This window comes from Carcharodon carcharias, chromosome 3 (assembly GCF_017639515.1).
Source record: "Carcharodon carcharias isolate sCarCar2 chromosome 3, sCarCar2.pri, whole genome shotgun sequence".
NCBI lineage: Eukaryota > Metazoa > Chordata > Chondrichthyes > Lamniformes > Lamnidae > Carcharodon > Carcharodon carcharias.
The window spans coordinates 145,537,721-145,561,610 of NC_054469.1; the positions used below are offsets into that span (position 1 = coordinate 145,537,721).

General features: G+C 38.7%; 1 protein-coding gene across 5 annotated transcripts; it reads left to right on the plus strand.

Moving 5' to 3' along the window:
• Positions 1–360: 360 nt before the first annotated feature.
• On the plus strand, positions 361–23,473 carry LOC121275850 (chromobox protein homolog 3-like). Of its 5 annotated transcripts, none has more exons than XM_041183566.1 (6): positions 361–418; positions 1,982–2,063; positions 7,593–7,734; positions 9,035–9,200; positions 16,742–16,839; positions 22,290–23,473. In XM_041183566.1, the coding sequence occupies exons 2-6, from the start codon at positions 2,012–2,014 to the stop codon at positions 22,417–22,419; spliced, it is 588 nt and encodes a 195-aa protein (XP_041039500.1). In that variant the 5' UTR covers positions 361–418; positions 1,982–2,011; the 3' UTR covers positions 22,420–23,473. The 5 variants fall into 5 exon arrangements, with proteins under 5 accessions (XP_041039500.1, XP_041039499.1, XP_041039504.1 ...); XM_041183565.1 differs by lacking the exon at positions 361–418 and adding an exon at positions 499–611; XM_041183567.1 differs by lacking the exon at positions 361–418 and adding an exon at positions 921–939.
• The last annotated feature ends 417 nt before the right edge of the window (positions 23,474–23,890 follow it).

The window sequence follows — 23,890 nt, forward strand, 5'->3', positions numbered from 1 at the left end:
ACGGAAAAATTGGCGACCAAGCCAGGTAGGATTCGAAAAAAATGCCGGAAATGCGAGGCAATAATTTTATATCACAGTTCTGAAAAATCTATATTTTTTTTTTACATGTGCTGTATACCTTCATTGATCACAATAATTAAGCCACGGTGGCTTTTGGCGGAAAAAGCCGAAGCCGCTTCGGGTATAACGCAATTTAAAATAACCTTTACAATATTTTGCGAACAATATTTTTGAAGGGCATTCCATTTTTTTCTATCAAAACCCAGTTGAATGCACTGATGCAATTTGGAAAAATAATTCCCCCAAATTTAATCTGGATCACGTGACGGGCGCGAGCGAGCGCTTGAAAAATAAATAGCTTTTCTACGACACTTTTTTTTCCACCGAAAAGGGATGGATTTTCCACTTTGACTTGCAGGTGAGGGTTGATAAATAGCTAATATTAAGTTAAATTGTAGAAATTATAAACTGGGTGGGGGGTCCTGTGCAGTGACATGCGCAGGCGCGTCCTATCAGCGCGTGTTTTTGGCGGGACTGCAAGTGAAGCCCAGTGAGAGAGAGAGAGAGAGAGAGAGAAGCCTGGCTGGTGGAGTGACACTAAAACTGGGCAGGTAGGGCAGGCTGCTAGCTTGCAAACCAGCCGATTAGAGCCTTACTACAGTCTTGTGACTTCTCTCCCATAATCGCGTAGTGCGGGCCAAGTAGATTTCCAGCCGTTTGAGATTAAATCACCCAACTGATAAAACTTACATTTAAATCGAGTGGGACCAGGATGGCGTAGGCCCCGAACTCACAGTAGATTTTTGTGCCTGCGCAGTGGGAGCTTATGGAAGTTTCTCCATTAAAATCAGCTGAGCCTGTGGTTTTTCAGTATTTGTTTTGGTTGTTGAGTGAAGGTTTCAAAGACTTGTTATTTATTTCTCCTGTTTCCTGTTGGGGGTGGGTGAGAGTCGATGATCATACTTCAAAATTTGCACCTACCTCGATTCACGGATCTGGGGGAAAATGACTTCAGTTTTTGTTCATTCAAGAACTGCTTTGGATTTTATATTCTCGTTGCCGTTTGTGCTTTTTTTCTTTTTACAAGAGAAAAAAAGGTTGCCGTGTAACTAGGAAGTTTAAACGAGATTCCAGTTCCTTTGTGGTGCGGAAGTCGGTTGCTTGCGTTTGTGTAATACATACTGAAGATTAATTTTCAATCTGTAACTGGTACTTTTGTGACCTAGCTGAATCCTGATGACGAGATATGTTGACATTCAGAGCTTAAAGCTTGGAAGTATTTTCAATTGCGCATTCTTTGTTTTCCATTATGGGAAAGTCACTGCCTGTAACATTCATTTAGTGCAATTTAACTGGACGTCGTACTGGAGGAAAGTCATAGGTTTATTTCTTATCTCGGGTCGTTTAGTTCTAAGAGAACACCACTAGGAAAAAAAACTTAAAAACTTAAAATGGTGAACGAGCGAATCTTGATGTACAAGATAAGTGGAATTCAAAGATTAAGAGCAGTAAACCACAACAGGAGTTTTTTTAAGTGGCCAGTTAGTTGGGTGTGTTCATGTTGACAGGTTTCAATGGAAGATGAATAAAATGAGTTTAATGTTCTGTGTGTACTTAGTTTTTTATAATTAGTACAGTTGTCTTTTTAAATTTTTGGCAAACGTTTGACTTAATTTTTTTAAAGTTTATATTATTTGACACAAACCTGTGCTTGAATCACATACTACACAACAGGAACGAGTAATAACTTTGAATTCATTAATTTGATATGTCTTTGTCTTAGGAATGTTTCTGTGCAGTTGACTGATCTAGATTGGGTTCCTATAACCTTTGCCATCTTGCACTATGTATCCCTTTTCTATTAAATTACTAATTTAAAACAAGTTTTTAAAATAGTTACTATCATGTTTACACCAAAATGTAAATGTTTGAAATGCTGACTTTATATATATGTGAGCAATTGCTGATTATTTTTTCCTAGGGGCTTGAGTAGGCGGATACAAAGTAGAAGATGACCACGGTTGAAGATTCCTTTTTTTCTCCTATTAGCCTTGTTTCTACTAGTGAGTTAATCCATGTTTACAAATAATAAAACACAAATGCATCATGTTATATCCCATTTACTGTATCTAACCATTTAAAAACTATATGTAGAATATTGAGTAAAATTTGTTTGTAAACTCCTAGGCCCTAAACAGTGAAAACCTGAGTCCCTGTTGTGGTTCCAGGTCTGCCGTTCTGAGTAGAGAATGAGGTTGACACTTTGCCTTTGGACAATGACTTTTCAACATGCAATTGACACTATTCAGAAGATAAGTTATTGTGCCCCTTTAATGTAAGAGTTGATAAAAGACTTACAAATTTTAAAATCTGCCATTTTGTTTATTAAGGACCTGCTAAACTTAAAAATTCAAATTCTAATAGTCAATTGTCCATCCAAGATCCTGCATAGAGCTAGTAAGTGGGGAATATCATGGATGTGTTCAGTGGAGCTAGGAAAAATTGCTCAATTATATTTTTAGATTTGTTATTGGAGCTTAAATATGCTTGGTGTAGCGATATATATCTAACAAAAACCTCTTCTGAAACAAATGCAGAGCTTGCAACTTCAGACAAATGTGCTCTCCTAACTTGCTTATCGTCATGATGAACCAAATTCTGAAATGTGATGGTGTTACAGTTCACCTAGTCTGAGCTGCTGTGGCAACATGCACTTTTACATGTATGTTGTAGTCTGGAGCTATGGATAGTGATTGAAGAGGCTCCAATATTCTTTCCATCACTTGACTGACCAGGAATATCTCCCGCTCTTTTTTTCCATTGGGGTATGTGTGTGTTGGGATTTGCAGGTGGACACTCAACCTGTTTGGCTGATTTATGAATGTACCTTCTTTAGCCATCAGGTCCTGGGGTAGGACTCCAATCCAGAGCTTTTAGCCCAGAGGCTGGAATGCTACTCACTGCACTACAAGATCACCTTTTCTGAAGTGTGCATTGTTTGAAACTTATTCTAAACAGACCCAGCTCTGAATTTGGATGTGAAACTCTTCTCTGCTGCTTGCCCATTTTTACTTGCCTGTTTTTCTTGTACTATTAGATCCAAGTTGCAGTCCAAGGAATAGTTTATAACTAAAGGTCCTGAAATTTAGACCTGTGCATTTTATACAATGGAATGTTTTTTTTGTTTTACAGACACAGTGAAATTTGTTTCAAATCCCACCCCCCCCCCCCCCCCCCCCCCCCCCAACAATGACCAACAGTGGAAACAAAGGTCTTCTACTTGTACTTTGTAAAATGAGAATGATTGATTGTATTGAATAATCATACCCTGATACTAATCAACTGCTGACAAGCCATTGCTTAACATTTTTCCATTTTCACACTGTTGTCTCACTAAACGGATGGAAGTTAGATTTCCTTAACCCCACCCACCCTCAGCTCATTTGAAAACTTATGAAGGGCTCAACATTGAGTCCTACTGAAATGTTCAAATTTCAGGAAGTGTATCTGTTAGGTTTAGTGACAAGTGACTGTTTACTCTAATGATCAGACGAAATATTTTGATTTCAGGATAGCCTAGAAGGCTTAAATTCTGAAAGTAATTTTTACATTTTTTCACCTCTCTGCTTCCCTGTCTCCCCCTGCTTTGCTGGAGTACAGATTCTAAGATCCATTCACTTGTGGTCCTTGTTGGTTAGTGTTTGCAGACTGGAAAAAGAGCTTTGTAGTCAAACTTAATCTGGTCCTTAATATTGATGTGCACTTCAGGATAGCTAAAATTTCTGTTCTTTTCCCCTCATGATCCAGAAGCACTGAACCCAGTTATATCACTTGCTGTCCCAGTTAGGATTAGCCATCTGAGTGTAGACCAGGTTTCAATCCTAGGACTTCTCTGATTTGCATGGCTCAGCTCTTCACTGCATAAGCTACTGCGCCAGTGAAGGAAAACTACTAATAAATTTTCAAAATTGCTTTACCCAAGGTTGTTTTTGCTCACTCTAACTATTGCATGTATGTGTAATCCTTAAGCAGTAATAGGGTATACAATTGTTTTGTCCATTCCTTTTCTAGAAAAGGATGTTAAAGAGGAATGAGCTACAGAGCTTTAACTAGGTAATGTAAAATGCAGCAAGTTGTTTCTTAGTCACCTTGATACTGAGATAGGAAATATTGTTAAATTTAATTACTATTGGTAATGGGGAGAGGCGTGAGAGAAAGGAAACATCACAGCTGAATTCGGTTCAGCCCTTCTAAATGTCTGAACACGTGCATACTTTCAGCAGACATTTCAAATAATTAGTATTTGGCAGCATGATCAAATTTTCCTCCTCCCGCCCAGGGGCACTACCTGGAAACTTGTGATACTGAGCATAAGTAAGAGATTGAATTTGCATAGTGTTTTTTCTCTGGTTGTGCAATACTTGCCAAACAAATGTGCTGATGCGTTGGCTTAAATAAAAATGAAAACTGCAGTAAGACTCTTAATAGTGCAGTGGGTTAGACAATCTCCTTTTGCCTTTGAGATTTGTTCTAAAACTCAATAAAAATCTTTTGTTTGCTATAAGGAACCTAAAACAAAGCCAGTATGTGTAGTCTCTATGCAGTTCCTAACTGGCACAAGCCTTTAACACAAAATGGTTGAATTTTTGGGCACTTAAGAGGCAAAGGCCCACTCAGAAAATGTGGACCAGTGACTTTTCAACCCCCCATTTTTTTTGTTGCATATCTATTTTATAGTTATTTTAACAAACTTAGTTGATCTGGAATGGATGAAATGGATCTATAAACAACATAATTGCTCAACAATTTAAATTATTAAAGTCTGACTCCCAAAGAGCATTTCTAGTTATCTTTTTCTGGACTGAATCCTAATTATTTTCCATAACGCAATAACTGCACATTTTCCTTTTACCCTATCAATTAGTTTGTTTTAAAATCTCTAACAATGGTAACTGTTCAGATTAGCTCTGGCTGCTTTCCTGAGCCACAATGTGTTTGTGGACCATTCTAGTTTTATAAGCGAGGCTAGCCAGCAAAACATGGCCTGTGAGGGACAACCATGGTCTTGATACCATCACTGTATCTGCTACAAATTGTGTTCTGCCTTTCTGTAGGGAGGTTTTCAAACTTTTCCCTTCAGTTCCATATCATCAGTGCCTTGAATTCAGAATTACCACTGGGGCATAATTTTCTCAAGTTCTGTTGAAATAATGACAAGAATGGCATTTAAATTTTAGTGCAGAAGGTCAAGAAATTCACATTTGGAGGACCTCTTTTGCTTTATGTCTGAGTTTCTTCAAATTTTTGTGCCACTTCAGTAAAACCTCTGTTGGAACCCTCTTGCTCATTAACATAGCTCCACCCCATTCATAAATCAGCTGACTTTGCTGCATTTATGGCAAATTTTTAACTGGATGTACATTTACCCTCAATTTTTATGTTACTGCTGTGCTTCAGTCTTTTCTGCTGCTTATGGTATTCCTATATTTTCTTTTCACTTATGTTCTGCATTCTATTTTTTGAATCTTTGAATACATTTTTATGATATCAAAATGAGCCACATTAAAAATTGAAAAGCTTCTACAATTACATTTTCTTAAATGTGTGCCTAATGTGAATAAATTAAGGTTTGATTACTTCAAGCTTTAATTTTCATGCATAAAGAGTGAATTAAAGAACATGGCTTATGGTCTGCACTTCTCGGGGCCCAGATTTTTTTTTTTGCTGACTTCCACTTACTTATGTTTGTTTTCTTGCATTCCATTCTCATTGAGATTTTCTGAAGTTTTGACATGGTGCTGGCTAGCATAGAAAGTGATGTATATTTTGGCATAACAACTGGCTTTGTTGTTTTAGGAAATTCAAAACCTTTTATTTTTCCATCTGAATTATAACAGTCAAGTCAAAATTGACTTGATCTGAAAGTGAGCTTTATTCTTCCCAAAGAAATGTTAGAAAGCAGTCCCTTTTGAGGATTAGTGTTCCTTTATTGCCCTCATGGAATGGGAAGCAACTATTTAAAAAATTACAACACAAGTATATGCTAAATATTTCTCTTCCCTCTCTATGCCTTCTGCTTAAGTTTGTAATTCATTTGTGGACGAATGGAGGCAGAAGATGTGATAGTAAAATAGCCTAATGGTTAGGTACTCAACCAGTGATGCAGAAGCTGAGTGTTCAAATCCCATCATGGCAAGTAGGGAAATCAAACTCAATAAATCTGGCTGTTTGTAGGCTTGCACTATTTTATTATTAAAAAATCACGATCCTTTATGTAATTGACCCACCACTCCTCCTCCTTGGACTGACCTACGTTTGGTTGACACTTAGTGTCCTTGGGGTAAGTAGACATAATGCCATGTCATAAATTAGTACATCCCAAGGTAGAAGTATTACTGGTAACCCAAGCCAAACAAATTATGTATCTCTGTCTTTTAATGTTGAACAAAACTGGTTGGAGTTTTACACTTCTGATTGAAGATTTGCAGTTGATCTTTCTAATCTGGTTATAGAGCTTTAATTTATTGAAAGCCTCCAAATTAGAATGCTCCATATGATATTAGTTGTTTTGTCTGCCTATATTGATATTGATCCTTTAAAGTTTTTGTTACCATGCATTAATAGTTTTCACAAGGAGTGCTTAATTTGTTTATTGATATCAAGAGGTATATGGCATTGATAACCTTTTGAAATTGTTGCTCAGGTACCTTGTGATTACTTCAATTTCAGTTGGGCATATTTGGCTTTGGGTTGAGGGGTAGGGAAGCAATTTCATTAAACAAAAATGAGAATGCACTATTAAATGCTAGCATGTGGATCTATCCCTAGACTTTGTAGCTTGTAGTACTTAAGCCTTGGGATGCGCTTGTGCATAACTTGCACTTAGTGTAACAGTTTCAAGTGTGACAGTAGTACAAGAAGTAGGTCACTTGGCCTCGATCGTGTTCAATACTGGAGAAGAGAGCAGATACCAATTTTGTTTAAAATAAAAATTTGTTCCTCGGGAGAACGGTGTGCATACACATATGTAAACATGTTTTGAGCATACAGTTTTCAACTGCAATATTTAAAATAATTGGAGGAAGGATTAGTGGGGGTGTGCAGTTGAATTTTTTTAACCTAGAGGATGAGGAGGGTCTGGAACTTGTGTTTGAAAGGAAAAAAAACCTCAACATTTAAAAGTACATGAGGTGCTGTACAAGGCTACAGACCACTTGCCTATAAGGGCTAACCAACTACAGTACGTGAATTCAGGTGCTGCTGGTGGTCAGTTTGACTCAACCCTACATCAGCTATGCGGTTCATGGCCGGCCCACCTGTGTGGAAAACCTCAAACTTCTGTTGTTGATACTGTACTCGGTATCAGTAGCCATCATGAGAGAGACATATTCCGCTCAGTAGAATAGGGAAAATCAGTATGCTTTGAAACCCAAATGCTGGCCTTAGTTTGGACTTGATTGTAACATACAAGGTGAGCGTGGGAAATTGGGAGTGTCACATGTTTTGATTTTGTATAATTAAATACAAGTATATTTAAAAATTGTTTCAGGAATTGCCATGTGCTTTATCATCCTGTCTTTTTTTTTAAACAGCTAAAATGGGAAAGAAACAAGGTAGCAAGACGAAAAAGTCTGAAGATGTTCAGCCTGAAGAATATATTGTCGAAAGAGTATTAGACAGACGAGTTGTACAAGGAAGGGTTGAATACCTTCTGAAATGGAAAGGTTTTACAGAGTAAGGAGTTTTACTGCACAGGCAACATTTAATTACATTTTCTTTGCTCTTCAATTTCTGTTAGAATTTTAGATGGTGAAATGGTTGTTTTTTTTTTTCTTCTGTTGAATTTACCAGTCTGCCGAACCTCTGGGCTCAGAAATAAAATCAAATTTGGTGTTTGGTAACACACTTAAAATAGCTGCCATGAAGTTGATGATTTCCTATGGCATCAATAAATGTAGTGATATTGCTTCTAAATCATTTGGTGGCTTCTGTTTTCCCTGTCTGAATCGAGGAGCATAAAATTCACTATGCATTGGCGTTCCCCACAAGGTGTGGAAGCAGTTCTGCAATATGCTGTAGCACCTGGTGTTGTGAAATCCAATCTTTTGTATCAAGACCGATTCCACAGTGCTGAGGACAACAAACAAGTGCTCATAATATTTGAGAAGTTGCAGATCATGACTTTTAATTCCCATCTGTTTTTAAAATGGCATGCTTTGTGCACCTAATCTAGTTGCAACATTTAACAGTTGCCGTATTTGGCACTGTTCCCATTGGTAGCATTGAGCAACGCCCTCCCTTAGTGATTGTCTTGACACTTATGTTGCAGCACTGCGGTCAAAGTCAGGGCAACAGTTCTTTAAGCCTACTCTTTTAGCTTATATTCCTCAACTCTGCAGCATTGAATATTGGTATTCCTAGTGTTCCAATGTACAGTATGATTCATGCTTGGTTTGGGGTCCTGTCTGCATTTACAGCATAGCTTGGAGGACACTAATCCAGAACCACCTAGCAGCTTAACCCCTGATGTAGGCTGTACCTGAGCAGATGTATGTTAATACATTTATCCTAGTTCTGCTTGTAAGTTTGTATGTATGTACACTGTTACATGGACTTTCATTATGGAATCATAATTGAACTCTTAAAAGATCAAATGTTTTTTAAAAAAGTAAGATCACACTGTAAACCGTGCACCTGTTATCCAGCTCTTCCCAAGAAACAGTAATACAAATATAAAAAAATGGATACAAAAAGGATGTTACACCCATTCTCAAATCAACAATCAAAAGTTTTTAAGTATTTTCTTATAAATAGCATCCAGTTGTTGGCAGCATAACTTCTGGAACTCTCCAAATTAAGTGACCAGTGGAACAAATTGCTTGTGTATTAATTGTGTCATGCCAAGTGTGGATCTGCATTTTGTACTTTATTTCACTAGCTTTTATTAATTTAATAGGATCCCTGCTAAATATTCTAAATGGAGTATTCTGAGTAAACACTTATTTAATCCAGTTTTGATATGAACCTGTTTCAGAGCAGACAATACATGGGAGCCAGAGGACAATTTAGATTGCCCAGAGTTGATCCAGGAGTTTCTGGATTCCCAAAAAGCCACCAAGGAGCGTACTGATGGGTTCAAAAGAAAATCTGTCTCTGAAAATGAGAGTGAAGAAAACAAGTCAAAGAAGAAAAAGGATCCAGTAAGCCATTGTCTTCAAATCTATATTTCCAGAACTGATTCAGCTGAAACAGCTTTTATTTACTTTATAACAAGGCCGTGCAAAGTAATCGTCTGATGACAAAGCCAAATATGATTTTTGTTGTATGCTGTGCTATTTCTCATGTAAGTGTACAAGCAAGAGCTGTGCTGCCTAGCCCCGACCAGTTCTCTTCTGTGTCTAATTGCTGGGTGTATTAAGAGTAGCTTGTATCAATGCACTAGGGGCTTTAGGCATTTGATTATTCTCATTCCACCCTGGCATTGGGAATCTGAATCAATTAGGAAGAATGTAGCAGATGGTATAAATTTAGGTCATGAGTTCACTGCCAGTTTACATCAGATTGCCACCTGTCTAACACCTTAACCTATAGATCTTGCAAATGGAAATCAACTTGGTGAGTGAAGTTGTTATGGGGCTGCTAGCAATTTGGCATTTGAGATTCCATATGATTGACATTCTGAACTTAGTAATGTGTTTTGAGTTGTCTCCCTGTGACACTTTTTAAAATTGTCTTGCTTTGTTCAATTTCTCACATTAGTCCATGAGTTTGACAGAAACTCTAATATAATATTGGGAAATTTTTTGAAATAAAAAAAAACTAAAGTACTAAGTAGAGTTGGTGATAGATGTATAAAGGAATGGATACAAAGAATTAGAGGTGTTCTAAACCTACTGAGAATGGGTTTTGAAAGGTGTAGGGTTTATGGAAGAAAAGAATACTATGCCACCAATGGTGATGTGGTTGGGGATAGGGAAAGATTGTGAAATTATCTTGGATGAGGACAAATATCGTTCCGCTCAATGTGCTGTGAGCCAGCTGTCAATAGCTGATGATACTAATGATCAAGTGGTACAGCTTATAGGTAGATGTGACAAAAAATACTTTATGGTCTAGATGTTGATGTGGATAACTGTTTCAGTGGCAGTGAGATGGTTACTGTTGCAGAGGTGGAAATAAACATTCTTAATGGTGGATGTGATAACTGGTTTGTAGCTAGAAGACATAAGTGTTTTGAAAGGTCTGGTTCAGTCTGAGCAAATACCCAAGATGGGCTTGAGTTTGTGAAAGCCAAAAGTACAACTTTACTCTCTGTTCAGAAGGGGGAGGGGGAAAACTGACTTCACACTTGATGTCAGACAGACATAAGTGATTATAGAATTGAAGGAAATGATGGAGCAGTATAGTTGGTCAAATGGAAATACATTTAGAAACTATTCCTGTTCCTGTGGTTGATAGGACCTTTTTTTCTTGTGAAACCTACCTCCAGTGAGCCACATAACTAGGGAAGTAGAGAGCATTCTAAACTAATTAGTGGAGGCAAGAGATCAAATTTTGGAAGGTGTGGTAAACCAAAGAGTAGAGACAAGCGAATGGTATTAATATGGGAAATGATAAACGGAATGTGACAAGAATGAAGAGTAAAACAGCAGTCAAGGCTAGAGATTACAAAAATAAAAGGACAAAACTAAAGGCCCTGTATCTGCACGTAGCATTCAAAACATAACCAATGAACTGATAACACAAATAGAAATAAGTACCTATGATCTGATAGCCATTACACAGATGTGGCTGCATAAATTGGGACATGAATATTGAAGGGTGTGTGACTTAAGAAGCTAGGAAAAGGTGCAGGGATGGCTCTGCTAACTGATGATGGTATTAGCACATTAAAGAGGGATGACCTGAGTTCAGGAAACCAGGATTAAAGTGGAGTGGGTTCAGATAAGAAATGATAAAGGCTGGAAGTCACCTTGTGGGAGTGGTGTACAAGGCCCCTAACTAACTGCATGGAAAGACAGAGTGTAAAGGAAGAGATGACCGGAGCTTATCAGAAAGGTACGGTGATAATTGTGGGGAATTTTAATTACATATAGACTAGAAAAATCAAATGGGAAAGGTGTAGCCTTGGTGAGGAGTTCATAAAATGTGTTTGGGATAGTTTCTTATTGTGCAACGAGATAGAATTAATTGAATCACAGTGAAGGCACCCCTGGGTCGCAATGATCATAATCTGATTGAACTTTACATTCCATTTGAGGGAGTGGGTCCAAGATGAGTATTTTAAACTTAAATAAGGGCAATTATGTGGAATGAAAGTAGAGTTAGCTAAAGTGAACTGGCAAATGAGCTTTAACGGATTGGTTAACAGGGATGCAGTGGCAGACTTTTTAAAGGGATATTTCAGAATATACAATAGATACATTACAACAAGAGAGGAAATTCCAAGGGGAGGACCCACCATCCGTGGTTAACTAAATAAGTTAAAGGCTGTATCAAACTTGAAGAAAAAGTATATAATTGCGCAAAGATGATAGGTCAGAAGATTGGACAGAAGATAAAGAACAACAAAGAATGACAAAAATATTAATAAGGAGGGAAAAAGTGAAGAGTATGAGAGAAAGCTAGCTAGAAATAGAGTTGAAAGTGAGTCTGGGGAATTAATAATGGAAAGTAAAATAAATAGCAAATGAATTGAATGGGTAGTTTGCATCGTTCTTCACTATGGAGGATACAAGTAATATCCCAGAAGTAGCTGTAAAGCAGGAATTGGAAGGGGGGAGGAACTCAGGAAACTTACACAATCAGGGAAGTCTATTATTAATTCTGCAGACTTACTTTCTGTAGGACCAAAGCTCACTTCTTTAACTCTTGTTTAAATACCTATCCTATTTAAATACCTATCTAACCATCCATATTAAGCAAATTGTTGGAGCTGTGGGCTGACAAATCCCCAGCTCTTGATGAACTTCATCCTAGGGTCTTGAAAGAAGTGGCTAGTGAGATAATTGATGCGCTGGTTTTAATTTTCCAATTCCTGTATTTGGGGAAGGTGCCAATAGATTGGAAAATAGCAAATGCAACTCCTTTATTCAAAAAGGGAGGGAGACAGCAGGAAACTACAGGCCAATTAGCTTAACATCTGTCATGGGGAAAATGTTGGTAGCTACTATTAAAGATGTTATGTCAGGGCACTTAGAAAAATTCAAGGCAATCAGACAGTGTCGATATGGACTCGAAACGTTAACTGTGTTCCTCTCGCAGATGCTGCCAGACCTGCTGAGTTTTTCTAGGTATTTTTATTTTTGTTTTGGATTTCCAGCATCTGCAGTTTTTTGCTTTTATCTTTGTGTCAGCATGGTTTTGTGGAATGGAAAACCTGTTAACCAATTTATTGGAGTTCTTTGAAGGAGTCATGTGCTGTGGACAAAGGGGAACCTGTGGATGTACTGTACTTAGATTTCCAGAAGGCATTTGATAAAGTATCAGATCAAAGGTTATTGCAGAAAATAAAAGCTCATAGTGTATGGGGTAATATATTGGCATAGATAGATTAGCTAGCCAACAGGAAGCAGAGGGTAGCCATAAATGGGCCTTTTTCTGGTTGGCAGCATGCAATGAGTGTTGTACCACAAGGATCAGGGCTGGGGCTGCAACCTTTTTACAATTTATATGAACTACTTGATTGAAGGAACAGAAGTATGGTTGCTAAATTTGATATGTAGGTAGGAAAGTAAGTTGTGAAGAGGACGTGAGGTTACAAGGGGACATAGGTTAAGCGAGCGGGCAATGATCTGGCAAATGGAGTAATATGTTGGCAAATGTGAAGTTGTCCGTTTGACAGGAAGAATGAAAAAAGAAGCATATCTAAATGGTGAGATTGCAGAGCTCTGAGATTCATTGGGATCTGGGTGTCCTTGTGCATGAATCGCAAAAGGCCAGTATGCATGTACAGCAAGTAATTGGGAAAATTAATAGTATTATGTTTATTTCGAGGGGAATTGAATATAAAAGTAGGGAGGTTGTGCTTCAGTTGTACAGGACACTGGTGAAACCACCCCTGGAGTACTATGTACAGTATCAGTCTCCTTTATTCAAGGAAGGATGTAAATGCGCTCGGAGCAGTTCAGAGAAGGCTCACTAAACTACTATGAGGAATGATGGGTTACCTTAGAGGAAAGATTGGACAGGCTAGACTTGTATCTGCTGGAGTTTAGAAGAGTAAGAGGCTGCTTGATTGAAGCATATAAATTCCTGAGCGGTCTTGACAGGATAGATGTGGAGAGGATGTTTCCCTTTGTGGGAAAATCTAGAACTAGGGCTCGCTGTTTTTTAAAAAAAATAAAATTAAAGGGCTGCCCATTTAATCAAGGGTAGGTGGGAGGGTAGTCAGATCAGCTATAATGAATAGCAGAGCATTCTCGAGGCTGAGTGGCCTACTCCTCCTAATTCATATGTTTGTACTTCCTTTTGCCTAATCAATGCTTGTTGGACCCCATACTCTGAAGTTTCTTCTCCAACTTCTAAGACCCACTGATTTTGATCGTTTGTTGGTTTGAGGGCCAATTTTCTCTTCAGCTGTGCCTCTGCAATCCTTCCCCCTCTTGCCTCAAACACACGTGTCTCAATGCAATATCTCGAGATGTTTAACTTTAAATGTTATGTGCTTATGTGGATAATTTTCATTTGGGGAAAGGGAGATTTACTGGAGCCTTACAGTCTACCCTTAGTGATTTTGGGGTGAAAAGAGAAACTATAATAAAAAGTGCATCATAAAGAGGTCAGTCCACGGGACTTAACAGTCGAGGAAAATGGTTCAGTGAATAAAATGACGAGTTGAACATCTTCACAATACAGAATACAAACTGTCAACCCATAGGCCAAAGTCTTCTGTTCGGCAAGCAGGGCCCACCTGCGCTCGCCGACATGTAAAATGACGCGCAGTGACGTCGGGCATGCGCCATTCAGATTCTCGGTTTGGTGGGCACGCTGTGTGCCTGCCAAACTGTCTAAGGCCTATTATGGCCACTTAAACCCCAATTAAGATAATTAACTGAGCTGCCCGTCCAACCTTGAGGTTGGCAGGCAGGTGAAGAGCCCAGGTGGCCTTTGCACTTATGAAACCTCATCCACGGGCAGGATAAGGTTTCATGAAGTTTATGAATTGAATTTTTAAATCAAAATTCATTGACATGTCCCAGCTCATGTGACAGTGTCGCCCGTGCCTGCTCCCGTCCAACCTCACCAAACAGGGAGAAAATTCTCCCCAGAATGTCAGTAGAAAATGCCAGGAGGTTGACTCCATTCAACACTGCAGAGGTTCAGGGGAATGAGATTGAGAAATGTGCTATGTTTAGTGGTGTATTGGGGGAGTTGTAAATGACAAGCTAACCTGTTGTGTTGAGTGATAAATGTTGGCCAAGAAACCAGGAATACTCTCCTGCTGTTTTAAAGGTGCCATGTGACCTTATATCCAATGTTATGACCACAGCCGGTGTTAATTGCTGCGCAAACCAAACCCAGAGAGAAACTTGACTTATGGGCTGCAACCTTTTTGGTTTCATATTCTGTTAAGGAGAAGACGACGTACCGATCTCAGCAGTAAGAGGTCCAGTAACACATTTGGGTTTTTAAAAATTAAAAGTAAAAGTTTTATTAACGAAGAAAAGAAAACTTAAGCACACAAGATTACAGTTACACAATTACAGTTAGTCTTACAAAAACATTCCCCCAAAACACACTACTCGGTCAAACCCACAAGTAAACACTTTCCAGGCAACACTCCCTTATAGATATTTAATTATGAAATCCAGTAATATTACACAAGGTAAACTGCTGTAGCTTCACTAATGGTGTACCATATAACCTTTTAACCTCTTCCCCTTTGTGGTGGGGATAAAACTGCTTTCTGCAGCCCGAGACTTTCAACAGCTCGCTCCAGCCATCTGCAGCTTAACAGCACAACAGCTATCCTTCTCAATAGCTAAATCCAGCTATCCACAGTAACTCTAAAATATCTTTTTTCCATTTCATCTCATTCCCATTATTCTCGCACCCCTTTTCAAACTCAAACACTTCCAAATATAAGATCTTTCATGTTTCCATCTTGTCTTTACTTTTGGGTCAATAAAAAAGATAATGTCCCTACTATTTATCTATAGACTCCTGCAAGATGCAAACATTTTCCTTGATACCTCTGACTCCCCTTTGAAATTTATGCAATCTCTCAACTTATCTAAAAATGCAAATGTTAGATCTCACCTATTTACTTGTGCCTCAACTTAACACCTCTACCCTTTTCATGTTTCCAAAACCCCAGGCAACCTGACTCCTATCAAACTCTTGCCCAGCTACACACACATAACACACAACAATATGCCTCAAAATATTTTTAAAGATCCATTCTCTCAAGTGTTCAAGAGCAAGAATGGCAGCTGAATAGGAAGTAATTAAAGGAGCCAATGGTGGCTGTGGTAATAGTGTAAAGTTTGGCCATGGTAGGGAGCAGAGATGGGAGTACAACCAGGAATTAGAAGTAAGTGGGTGAGAGAAGGAGAGATGGTAATTACTGTGCAGTTGGTCTCAATGGCAAAATCCATGAACTCTTTCTACTTGAAGGTGGGGTGAACAACAAATTAAGTTTTAGTGGGTGAATAATCAGTTAAGAAAAGCTGCCTGTCTCTTTCCATGATCCTGAAGTACTAAGGATTTTAGAGGACAATTGTGGCACTAATGTTCAAGATGGTGAAAGGAGATCTGACTATCATTCACTTGGTAAGTTGTATGTTCAAATTTGAAACCCCCAGATCTTGGGGAGCAAAGAGGGAGTAAGTATTATGGAATCAATGATCAATTTGGTGAGAATATCTCCAAAAGCATAGGAGAACAGGTGAACAGCAGCTCAAGTGTCAGGATGGGATAGAGGAGATGAAGTTAGAAATTTGAACACATTAATGAGCTGGCCAAGTTGCCCACCCCCCTCCCAAAGTTGGATTGTGACAGTGGGGGTGGTATGGGACACGTGGTCAAAAATGGCTTTGGTCTGATTGTGGCTTTGGTCTGATTGAGACTTTGGAATGGAAAAGTTTTGATGGGCTGGGCATTTTGAGTGTTTGTGTCTGGTAAGATTAAGCATGGATAAAAGGATTCTGAAATCTGAGGAGAGGGGTTAACTGGAAAAGAGTAGATTGACAACTAATTCCATAGTTTCATGTGGTACAAAAGCTAATGGAGATTTTGGTGAGGAAATTGGCCATAGACCATAGTATTGGTACATTATAAGAATTGCTACATTTTTATAATATGAAGGGGAGGAAAAGGCATTGCTTGAAAATAAAAGTTTCCATTTTAAGTGCTGGGGTATCTGCAGAGGGGTCACTGCATCAACTTTAGCCAGCCATTGCTTTAAAAACTAAAGCCCATATCCAGGTCAGCTGTAGCATGAACTAAATTGTTTATCAGTCGCTGCTACTGCTCACTCTCACTGTTTATATCCAGTCTATCCAGAGCATCACTCCCTAGTGTAAAGTTGTTGTGGCCCATGCCAGCTGTGCAAACAGCTTCTTGCACTGGCAAATTCACTTGGTTTCAAACCCTTTTTTAATACATATTGTATGTTACTGTATAATTTTCTGTAGTATGCTTGTATGCTTGTGTATGTTACTGTATAATTTTCTGTAGTATGCTTCTGTAACATCAATTACTTGATGCAAATATGTAACTAACACTTTTCCTTTAAAAGAACGATAACCAACCAAGAGGTTTTGCAAGGGGGTTAGAACCAGAACGCATCATCGGTGCTACTGACTCGAGCGGAGAATTGATGTTTCTAATGAAATGGTAAGGATTTCAATTCTAAATTATGCTGGAGCTTAGATGTGGATTAATACAGTTCCCCAGTTTTAAGTTGTGTAGTAAATTTTCTGTTTGTGATAGTAATAAATGCAGCATACCACTAGACCATTTTTGATGAAATCTACCTGACTAAAATATTAAAACCTATAAAGCAAGCTCAGTTCAGGCAAGTAAAAAGAAAATATTTGCATTTATATAGCGTCTTACCTGACCCAAAGTGTTTTAGAGCTAGTGAAGCACTTTTTTAGGTGCTTAGTCATTGTTGTAATCTAGGAAACATGGCCAGCAGTTAGTACACAGTGTGGACCCAGCAATGTGATAATGATTAGATTTTTTTTGTTGGCTGAGGGATATATCCAGGCTGTTCACTTTTCTTTGGAACAGGCATGGGGTTTACACAGCCTACCCCCTATTCCTAAGTTTATTCAACCTCTGCCATTATATGCATTCTATTTTTATATTAGAATTTCAGCAAAGTTGACAAAATTGTTTTATTTGTGGTTTCTGCTGTATAAGGGGTCTGGCATGTACAGGGTTAATGTGGGACTGAGTAGAGTACCACCCACACAATATAAAAAGACATGACCAAGACCTAGGGTCAGTGTGGTGTTGGTCAGAGATGTGTTTAAGGCCTAGAGATGGAGATATATATGCAGTAAAGGGTACAGGTAGGGAGCTATGTATATGGTTACAAGTAGTCATTAAAGACTTGCTGTAAACATGCAGAAGACTACAAAGACTTCTTTTAATGGACCTGTTCTGTAACCAGCACCATTTACAGCATGGTGGCATCTCAGGATTTTAAAATCCTCAATCTCGCAAGGATTCTGAACTGAAAGAAGCTCCCAACTGAAGCTACAGACAGAGAAAATTTGCCAGAAAATGCTCCAGACAGAAGAATCTGGAAACTAAAGGCAGAAATTTTACTGCAGCAGAAGACTCCATAGAATCTCCCTTCGAAGCCCAGCTTCAGCACACGTAGTCCATAGCTTGCAAGGGTAAGCTAAATTTCTTAACTTCCAAGCTGCAGCCAGTCCTGAGGAACCTCCTTTACTGATTCTAACTTAGTCAGAAGCCCCGTTTGAACGAAGCCCATCGCCAATCCTGATCCCTGCTTCAAATGTGGTCTTCAAGTTGAAAAGAAAACCTTCATCCTCGGGAGCCTCATGACCATCTGAATCCTTAAACAGCAAGCCTGTGGTTAAGTTAAATACCTCACTACTCGCAACACTACATTGCTGAATAAAGCCAGTCGGCAGACAGCTGACCCACACAACCGTTGTTAATTCTTCGGAAGCGCGCCACTACCATTTCACACAGCCCAGCAAACCGGGAACTCCACTTTGTCTCCAAGGCCAGCGGCACCATCTTGAAATCTTGGGCACTGCAACAAGCTTGACTGAAGAAGAAAAAAGTTTTAAAAATGGCAGACAGAGTTCAAAACTCCCCTCCCAGAATCTTTTGTCTGTTATAAAAATTAATTAGAGGGCCCAAACAACTTGTTTACAATATTTTCGTGCTGGGAGAACAATTTTTTTTTTTAAAAGCAGCCCACGATAGCAACGGGAGCCCGCCAAAACTGACAAGTGTGGGAAGTAGAGAGAGAGAGGCAGATGGGTAATCATTTTGAAGTTTTTTTAAAAAATGGTTGCTGCACAGCCATTCTTAAGGCAACAACATTTAAAGCTCTGATTATAAAAACAAAAATTAAACTACTGGAGGACATCAGGCCTCAGTAAGAAATCAAAGGTCCAGATTAATACCATTTTATCCTAGTTTGAGCTTGCTGATGTAATCTTAATGCAGTGCATTGATGAGTCTTCAACCAGCTTCAATGAAATATTAACAGCCTTTGACGAATGTTTAATCTTCAAGTAGATGAGTGCAGAACCTTAAGAGTCACAAAAATCCCCAACAAAATGATGAAAAGGCAAAAGACAACACCTGAACAAACCACACAGAGGCACAGAACTTTCCATAAGCCTCAGTGATATATCTTTATGGGGAATCTGAGGCAGAAGTCCCAAATGATTTCCTTATTGAAGACGTAGACACTTGTTCCAGAACTGTACCAGCAACTGGCAGTGAACGTTAAGGAAAAAGCCCTGCAACAGGCAGATCAAGAAAACACATAAAGCCAGAGAATGTTCTTCTCAAAGCCGAGTTAGAAGAACTTAACTGAAGTACAGCCAGGCATGACAGCAGGCGAGAGAGGCACTCAAATGTAATCGCCTTAAAAAGACTCTTTGACAAACTAATAATGTCCTGGAAAAACATGGGAGTTGCCAAAGATGTTGAATGCGCAGCCGCCAGCAATTGCAAAAGCTTTGATATGCAGATTTAGAAGATGAGCTGAACAAGAATAAACATTGAAAGAGCCTCAGGATCAGATTCAACACTAGTCCGTTACCCTTCAGCAACATGACCAAGTAAAGATTCCTTGAGCAGCAGAACAAACTCAGATTGTGTTAAATTACAAGAAAACCCAAGATGAAGTACTTGAGTTTCACAATGAAGTGGAAAATCTGTTGAAGGACCTTCACATATTACAAGGATCCTTCAGGTCCATGTTTGTCCTTCGGGAACATTACAAAGTGAAACGAAATGATTATAAGGTTACTCTGAAAGAATTGACGAACCCATTTTCAGAGAAGGTTCGGGCATGTTCACAAATTCTGGGCGTGTGCCAAGGGGTTCAAAGAGACTGCAGCGCTGAAGGAAGCAGTTGCACATTTGGAAGGAACCTTAGAAAAAACATTACGTTTCCAAAGAGGTATCTGAAAGATGAAAATCCAGAACATGGAATGGCAAGCAAAGGTAGAAATTCTCACTACAGAGCATGAGGTCTTTCAAAAACAATTGGCAAAAGCACAATTACAGAATGTGCGCTTGAAAGGTAGTGCAGAGGAATTATACTCTGCCAAGGAAAAAAATGATCAGCTGAGGAGAATACAATGGGGGGCAGCAAACAAATTTTTGAGCTGATAGAATTTCTGCAAGGTTGATAGATTAGCACTGGAAACAGTTTCTCATTTACTTGATCAGAACCTTGATTTTGGACACCTCTATTAAATTTATTAAGGTTCCAAGGACAACAGCAACATCTTATCTGACCCCTACAAAAAACTGAAGTCCTGAATCTCTAGTCCCATTCCAGTAAATCTCCTCTGGACTTCATCCAAGGGCTTGACATTCCTCCCCCTAAAGTTATAGTGACCACTTCCTTTTTGTACTCTGTTTATTAAGCTAAGGGTCCTATATGCTTTTAAAGAACCTTCTCAACCTTCAAAGACATTTATATGCACACTCCCCAGGTTTCTCTGTTCTTCCATCACCTTCAAAATTGTACCATTTCAATTTATATTGTCAATGTTTGTGCAGCCTACCAAAATGCATCACTTCACTCTATTTTGTTAAATTGACTGCCAGTTGTCAACCCATTACATTGGCCTGATGTCCTCCCTGCAGTCTGTTACTATCATTCTCACTTGTTTCTCCTCTCGAATGCTTCATCCTGATCTTGATCATTTGCGTGCGCTCTCTCTCTCCTCCTGTCTAATTTAAACCCATCCCCACAGCACTGCACTAAATAACCTCCCTGCAAGGACATTGGCTCCAGGCCTGATAAAGTGGGTGCTGATTAGTTGGCCCTTTTTTCTCCTTTAAATTGTTGTGGTTGTTTGAAATTTGGCATTCTTACATTTTGTCCTGTTGAGTGTAAAATATATCTCTTTTCAGCAATATTCAAGTTCTGTACTTTTAACATTCAGTATATAATTAAAGTTGTGTATAATTACTGTGCTGGCTCTAGCTGTCTTTTTTCTGGCATCGGGGTTAATTATAGAGTTCTATTTAACATTTCATTCATGGGATGTGGGCATCACTGGCAAGGCCAGCATTTGTTGCCCATCCCTAATTGCCTTTGGGAAGGTGGTGGTGAGTTAAATGGAGTCACATTGGAAAGTAGCTTGTGAAGCACTACTATAGTCTTTTTGCTTTGCATGTACATAATCCAGCAACTTGGTTAGTGCATGTAATACAGGATGAAGTCCATATTTACTACATCGAATGCTGAGGTCACTTTGGTAAGTTGACACAAATGTATTGGTCCACAGTCTTGAGGGTAACAGAAGGTAAACAAAGGGAAATTTCTGGGCCAGAACTTCAGAAGAGTGGTAATTGCAGTCAGATTTCCACTCTGCTTACCTTAGCCAGGATCCCTTGTGTGCTGGGCATCGATGTTGGTCGAAGTGAAGCTGCACCCCCGTTTTATGGCACTAGTTGCTGTAAAGCAAGTAATTTTAAAGGCCCCAGTCACTTTGAGAAGCCAAGGAGAAGATGAGCAGGTAGGATGGGTTTGTGGGTGGCGGGTTGGGTTGGGGGTGGGGTGGGGTGGATGGTGGTCCATTGAGGTCAGTAGGGCAGTCTTTGGCTGGCAGGGTTAGAAGTGGCTTTAATCTTTCTAACTTTTTCTGGTTAACAATTCTGCTAAGAGAGTCAGAACCATCCAAAGTGTCCAATTTAAATCGAAGTATTGGATGGTTCCCAGTGCAGAATAATTGGCCATTGCAAGCTGAACTTCCCATACAATTCCCATGCAACCCTTGTGTGGGGACCTCTTGCAGAGGTCCCCAGCACACTTTTTATAGGTACCTCCTGAGGCAAGCCCCCACTGGAGTTCAGAAGTTCTGGGCCTTTGTTTCTACCACCTTAAAGCCTAATAAATCCACCTATTTGAAGTAGCCTAGAAGCATTTGGGTTCACTAGTAATCAGTACTATACTTGCATGATTCCTTGGTCACAAAAACTTTGATTTTTTTGTCTTTGGCCACTCTGATTCTTGTTTGATATTAAATAGACAATTTATGCTGCAGGCCCTATGCCCACCCAGAGTTAAATTGAGACTGTTCAAATTTCAAGTAAATTTGAAGAAAGATAACTGTCCCATCTATATAACCCAGTAATGTCAGGTCATAATTTTAGTAATGAACTTTTAACAGACGCATGATTTTAAGGTAAAACAACCAAAAATGTGAAGTATGAAGCTGGTGTTTGTTTATTGCTCCCTTCCTGATCATCAAATTAATTTCCAATATATAGAGCACCTTTTGAATGCTTTGTGGTTGGAATTGGCCAGAAAGGTACTCATATAATTTGGGTAACTTGTGCCAATCCTACTACCAATTTATGCCTGGAACTCTGGGACCTGAGCTCTGTCAAACTGGGTTATTCATCTACCCAGGAAAGAAGTGACGGTTATGAATTCAGTCTGAGTGGGGAGGCAGGGATTCCAAAAGAGGTGTCAGATATTCAGTAGTTTGAGATTTGCTTTTGCCGCATGAGTGGCTCATTACAAGTGTGATATCGACAATATTGTCTATAGAGTGTTTCTTTTTTAACATAGTCAAATTTTTCCTTCTATTTGCACCCTCTAGGAAGGATTCTGATGATGCAGATCTGGTTCCATCCAAGGAAGCCAATGTTAAGTGTCCGCAGGTTGTGATTGCATTTTATGAAGAGAGACTGACATGGCATTCCTATTCCACAGATGATGAGGAAAATTAACTGCAGCATACAGTAAAAGTAAAGGATGTTGTGGAGAAATTGTGTATTCATGTTCAGAAGTACTGTTATTGTCAAGTTTAAAACCTGCGCCTGAAATATAAAGTTCACCATCTATTTAATGCCCTTTGACTGCAAGGTGAATTTCAGCTGGATAGTTTATGCATTGAGACTGGAACATTTGTTACTTAGGATATATTGATTAAATGCATAAATATCAAATGTACTTTTGGTCCTTTTATTGACAATAATAAGGCTGCCTTAGCTGTTTGCCAGAAAAGTTGTTGTGCACGTCAGCAGATAGATCTAATACAAGCTGTCTTAAGAATCTGAGTTTAGAACACAGTCACCCTGATTTTAAATAGCTTTTGTGTGAACATGTTTGCTTACTTTGTCAATTTTTTAAAAACTAAATTGCATTTTGACTAATGATAATCGAGTTCCAACTTGCAGTATATTTGGCTCAGCAACCAATTGTGGCTATTTTAATCATATTCAATTTCTAAAGTCACTATTATAAAGTTTAATTGGTAGTTTATAAAATTTGTAGTTTTAATATTATTTGCCATGTATTATTTTTCTTGCAATTCACTCAGGTTTTTTCGAATGGTTCTAACAACGAAGAAACTGATCAAGTACTTCAGATTCAATAAGCCCGTTGTTGTAATGCAAATGCCGAATTGAAACTTAAGTACTTAAGTTACTAAGTGCCATTTGACAATAATGGCCTCGTGTATATTACAGCTGTAACTATTCCAAGTTGGCCCTCCGTTTTAAGCCTATAAACGAGGATGATCATGAAGTAGCTAATCAGTCAAGAAAATTCTGCTCTACTATTGAGCTGATGCAGCAATTTGTTCTCAAATTAAGGAATTGTCACCTGTTTTGCGATATGAGTTAGTTTTAAAAGCTGAGCTTTTTATTTATAAATTTAAACTTAATGAGCAATGTTTTGTTGAATACTTGTACTGCCCAGTTTCTTCCGTGATGTTGATTTCCATTTCTTGTTAACTGCTGAGGAAAGATGTTTAATAAAACTATTTTTGTCTTTTTTGAATATACATTTCATCTGTTTATCCCATGATACAAATTCAAGCGTCTCAAGTTGAAGATGATAGTGCCAGTATCTTGACCAAACAGAGTAGAATTAGTACAGGGTAGATTAATGGAGCAGCTTAACTTGTGTTGGGCCTTCTTTGCAGGCGTTTGGATTTGTATTAGCACTAAGGTAATTGGTAAAGTTGTGTACCTACAGTGTGTTGCACTTGATAATCTGCAAATTTCATAGGTGATCCACTTGATTATATTGAACACCAGCTTAAAGTGATCCTGAATAATCTTGGCCAAATAGAACACAGGACTCTGAAATTGAAAGGTTTACGTTAGAACATGAACAACTACTTGCATTTATATAGTGCTTTCTGCGACCACTGGATGTTTGTTTTACAGCCAGTGAAATACTCTCAGCAAACTA

What these genes read in the sequence shown, in the direction of transcription:
- LOC121275850 (XM_041183566.1), top strand. Translation starts at nt 2,012, where the DNA reads ATGACCACGGTTGAAGATTCCTTTTTTTCTCCTATTAGCCTTGTTTCT. An exon ending in AAATGGAAAGGTTTTACAGA is followed by an intron (nt 7,735 to 9,034) that starts GTAAGGAGTTTT and finishes AACCTGTTTCAG; the next exon opens with AGCAGACAATACATGGGAGC. An exon ending in TTGATGTTTCTAATGAAATG is followed by an intron (nt 16,840 to 22,289) that starts GTAAGGATTTCA and finishes TGCACCCTCTAG; the next exon opens with GAAGGATTCTGATGATGCAG.